The sequence below is a fragment of the Lynx rufus genome, unplaced genomic scaffold, assembly GCF_022079265.1.
Source record: "Lynx rufus isolate CCGP_SWC_20201006 ecotype Redwood Valley unplaced genomic scaffold, mLynRuf1.p SCAF_14, whole genome shotgun sequence".
NCBI classification, from domain to species: domain Eukaryota; kingdom Metazoa; phylum Chordata; class Mammalia; order Carnivora; family Felidae; genus Lynx; species Lynx rufus.
The window spans coordinates 25,658,230-25,661,147 of record NW_025814828.1 but is presented as its reverse complement, the minus strand read 5'-3'; the positions used below and the strand labels follow the sequence as shown (position 1 = coordinate 25,661,147).

The 2,918-nt window shown below is 50.2% G+C and overlaps 1 protein-coding gene across 1 annotated transcript; it reads right to left on the bottom strand.

The window, feature by feature from the left end:
• Positions 1 to 1,458: 1,458 nt before the first annotated feature.
• Positions 1,459 to 2,535, bottom strand: LOC124509666 (melanoma-associated antigen B3-like). The gene has a single exon (XM_047076377.1). The coding sequence runs from the start codon at positions 2,533 to 2,535 to the stop codon at positions 1,459 to 1,461; it is 1,077 nt and encodes a 358-aa protein (XP_046932333.1).
• Positions 2,536 to 2,918: the final 383 nt, after the last annotated feature.

The following is a 2,918-nucleotide window of genomic DNA, read 5'->3' as shown; positions in this document are numbered from 1 at the left end:
GCTGCCATTTGTTTGTTTGATTGCTTATTTATTTACTTATTTATTTAGAGACAGAGACCGTGCAAGTGGGGAAGGGGCAGAGAGAGAGTGAGAGTGAGAGAATCCCAAGCAGGCTCTGCACTGTCAGTGCAAAGCGTGTCGCGGGGCTTGAACCCACAAAACTGTGAGACCATGACCTGAGCCGAAACCAAGAGTTGGACGCTTAACGGACTGAGCCACCCAGGCGCCCCTCAGCCACCCTTCTTCCTAAACCACCCTGGCTTTCATTCTTTCACCCACCAACAAAAATCTAGACCTTGCCTGGAGTTTGCCAAATGCCATACAAGGTGACCTAATGTGGATGATGCTTTAGTGGCGTGTGCTTTGGCTCCCCCAACCCAGGGCAACGCGTGCCAGTCCAGGGGTTTCTGGGCACCCATGACAAGAGAGCATGCTCTTATTTCGCAGAAACTCTGTGGACACGTTGTAAATAAAACCTCCAATCTGTACACTGCGTTCCCCTGCACTGGCAGAAGAGCACAGGACACACTTGATCCCTGCTTGGGGTGATTTCCCTCTGCTTTCTGCACAATCCCAAAGTAAGTGTTAAGGGCAGTTTCCATTCTGGGCTTAGTCTTTCAATTCTGAAGCCCGCCACGGAAGAGTCTGGGCCCAGCTCCCTGTGATCACAGCCTCCTGGAGCCCCCCATGCAGCTAACTTAGAATTACCTCCCCCTGAGGGAACTGCAGTCTCTGAAGACCCAGCACCACCCTGCTTCAGGTACTGACACTTAACTCCTCTCATCTGGAACCACCTCTCTCCTGTTTTCTCCTGTCTTGTCATGTGTCCTTCTGGTCTGAGAGTGCAGATCACCATTCTTCCTTATATGACAGATGCTTCTCGCCTCTGTGATTTCATGGTCAGTGTCTTGATCTTTTTGTCAGCTCTCCCAGGGCTAACATGAAGCCCTCTAAGAGCGTACGCTCCATCAATGTTTGGGGAATAAAAGAAACTGTGAGCAGTGAGTTTAATTCATGCTGTTATTTAGAATGTTACAAAATACAGAGTGAAAGGAATTAGGAAACCAAATACAGACCATCTTACTCTTCTCCTCCACTTCTTGACTCCATATATTTCACTCCTTAAGTCCTTTTACATTTTCAAGGAAATTCATATTTCAATGCCATGCTACTTTGTACCAGAACACTAAATAAGATGGGCAATTTCCCAGTTTGTTTTATGAAACAGCAACACTCTAACTTTTAAACTGATAACAAGTGAGGCCAAAATAATCCATAAATTTACACTATAAGGCTAGGTAAGATTTCATTTCAAAATAGCAACATTTGAAAAGTAGCAAAAACTCAAACTGCTGGTAAATCTCCAAATTACCCATACAGAACAGGAGCACCAAGGATTACATGCTGTTCTCTGAGTCACACCCAGGCCTCCACTACTTAGAACACTGACTGCTCTCTTCAGTCACAATGTGAAGGATCGGGCTCGACCTCACTAGGTGTGGGAGGAACTGCTGGACATGCCCTGGAACATGCACTGGCCGTAGCATCGGTCTCAGCCTGGAGTGTGACTGTGGCTTCGGCTCTTTCTTGCTCATCTCTCAAAGCCTCTTCATACCAAGGGTGGAAGGCACTTGGGACTGTTTGGTTAATCTTGGCCCAAAACTCGAGCACTCTCATCTTGTTGGTCTCGGCGTGGGCTCTGGGGCCCCACAGGAACTCATAGCGTGGAGGATCGCTGTTGGGCACCTGCCGGTACTCCAGGTACTTGAGCTTCACCAAATCTTGGGTGATGAGCTTCTTGGGCTCCCCAAATATGAAGTGCCTCTTCCCTGCATAGACTCTCATTTTACTCAGGAACTCCCAGATCTTCTCTTCGGCGGCACAGTTGCCCTTCAGGAAGATCACGCCCAGGAGATTCATCAGGAGGCCGGTCTTGGGAAACCCCCTGCCACGGTTTATAGTCCCGTTGTTGGGGAGGTTCATTTTGCTGACAAGGACATAGGAATGCTTGGTAGGATCGACTTCTTTTAAGTCAACACCAAAAACCACTTCCAAGCTGAAAGAGGCTCTTTCGAGGATCTCAACGAAGCGATGTTTATGCTTTTTATTGATAAACTTCAGCATATCAGCTTTCATAATGGGCCTTTTCATTCTGCTCATGTGCAACAGGAACTGTACCAAAACACTCGCTGTTTTGCTTACAGGGTCCCCCTGAGACTGCACAATGGAGAGTGGGGACTGGACGGAACTTTGCTTTTTCTCAACTTGGCAGTCGGCTCCTTTGTATGATCTTGTGCGAGAAACACCTGCAGACTTTGTGGTGGCGGACACGGCCCTCTGAGACCTCTTGGGAGCGCTACGTGACCTGGCAGCAGGATTTCTCTGAGTAGGAACTTCAAAGGGAGGAGAGGCCGAGGAAGGGAATGCTTGTTCCGTGGCCGCAGGGGCCTGAGCACCCCTCTGAGGCCGGGTCCCACCTTGGGCTTGGTGGCGCTTCTCCCCGGTGCAGAGCTTACTCTTCTGTGCCCGAGGCATGATGACTGTGGTCAGGGACAGCAGGTGATCTGGGCATGAGAGAAGAGAGGATGAGAAGGAGTACCTTCAGCTGGGAGAGACCACCTTGGCTTTAACCAAGGCTGCCTCTCAGGTTCTGTGAGGGCACTGCCCTAGGAAACCAACCACAGGGCCCCTGTTATGACCAACCTGTCCTCTGAGAACCGCATGGAAGTAATTAAAGTGAGCCTCAGGCTGCAGCCTGCCGGCCCTGCTTGGTGCTTACTGGGGCTGAGAGCGGTGCTGGGTAGGCCGAGTCCTTGCGGAATCTTCTCTGGTATGGAGAATGGGGATCCTCCCAGTTCACATTCAGGACCGTGATAACGGCTTTGGGCAGGGCCGAGCCCCCCTCCTCGGTGCTGCTC

What these genes read in the sequence shown, in the direction of transcription:
- LOC124509666 (XM_047076377.1), bottom strand. Translation starts at nt 2,535, where the DNA reads ATGCCTCGGGCACAGAAGAGTAAGCTCTGCACCGGGGAGAAGCGCCAC.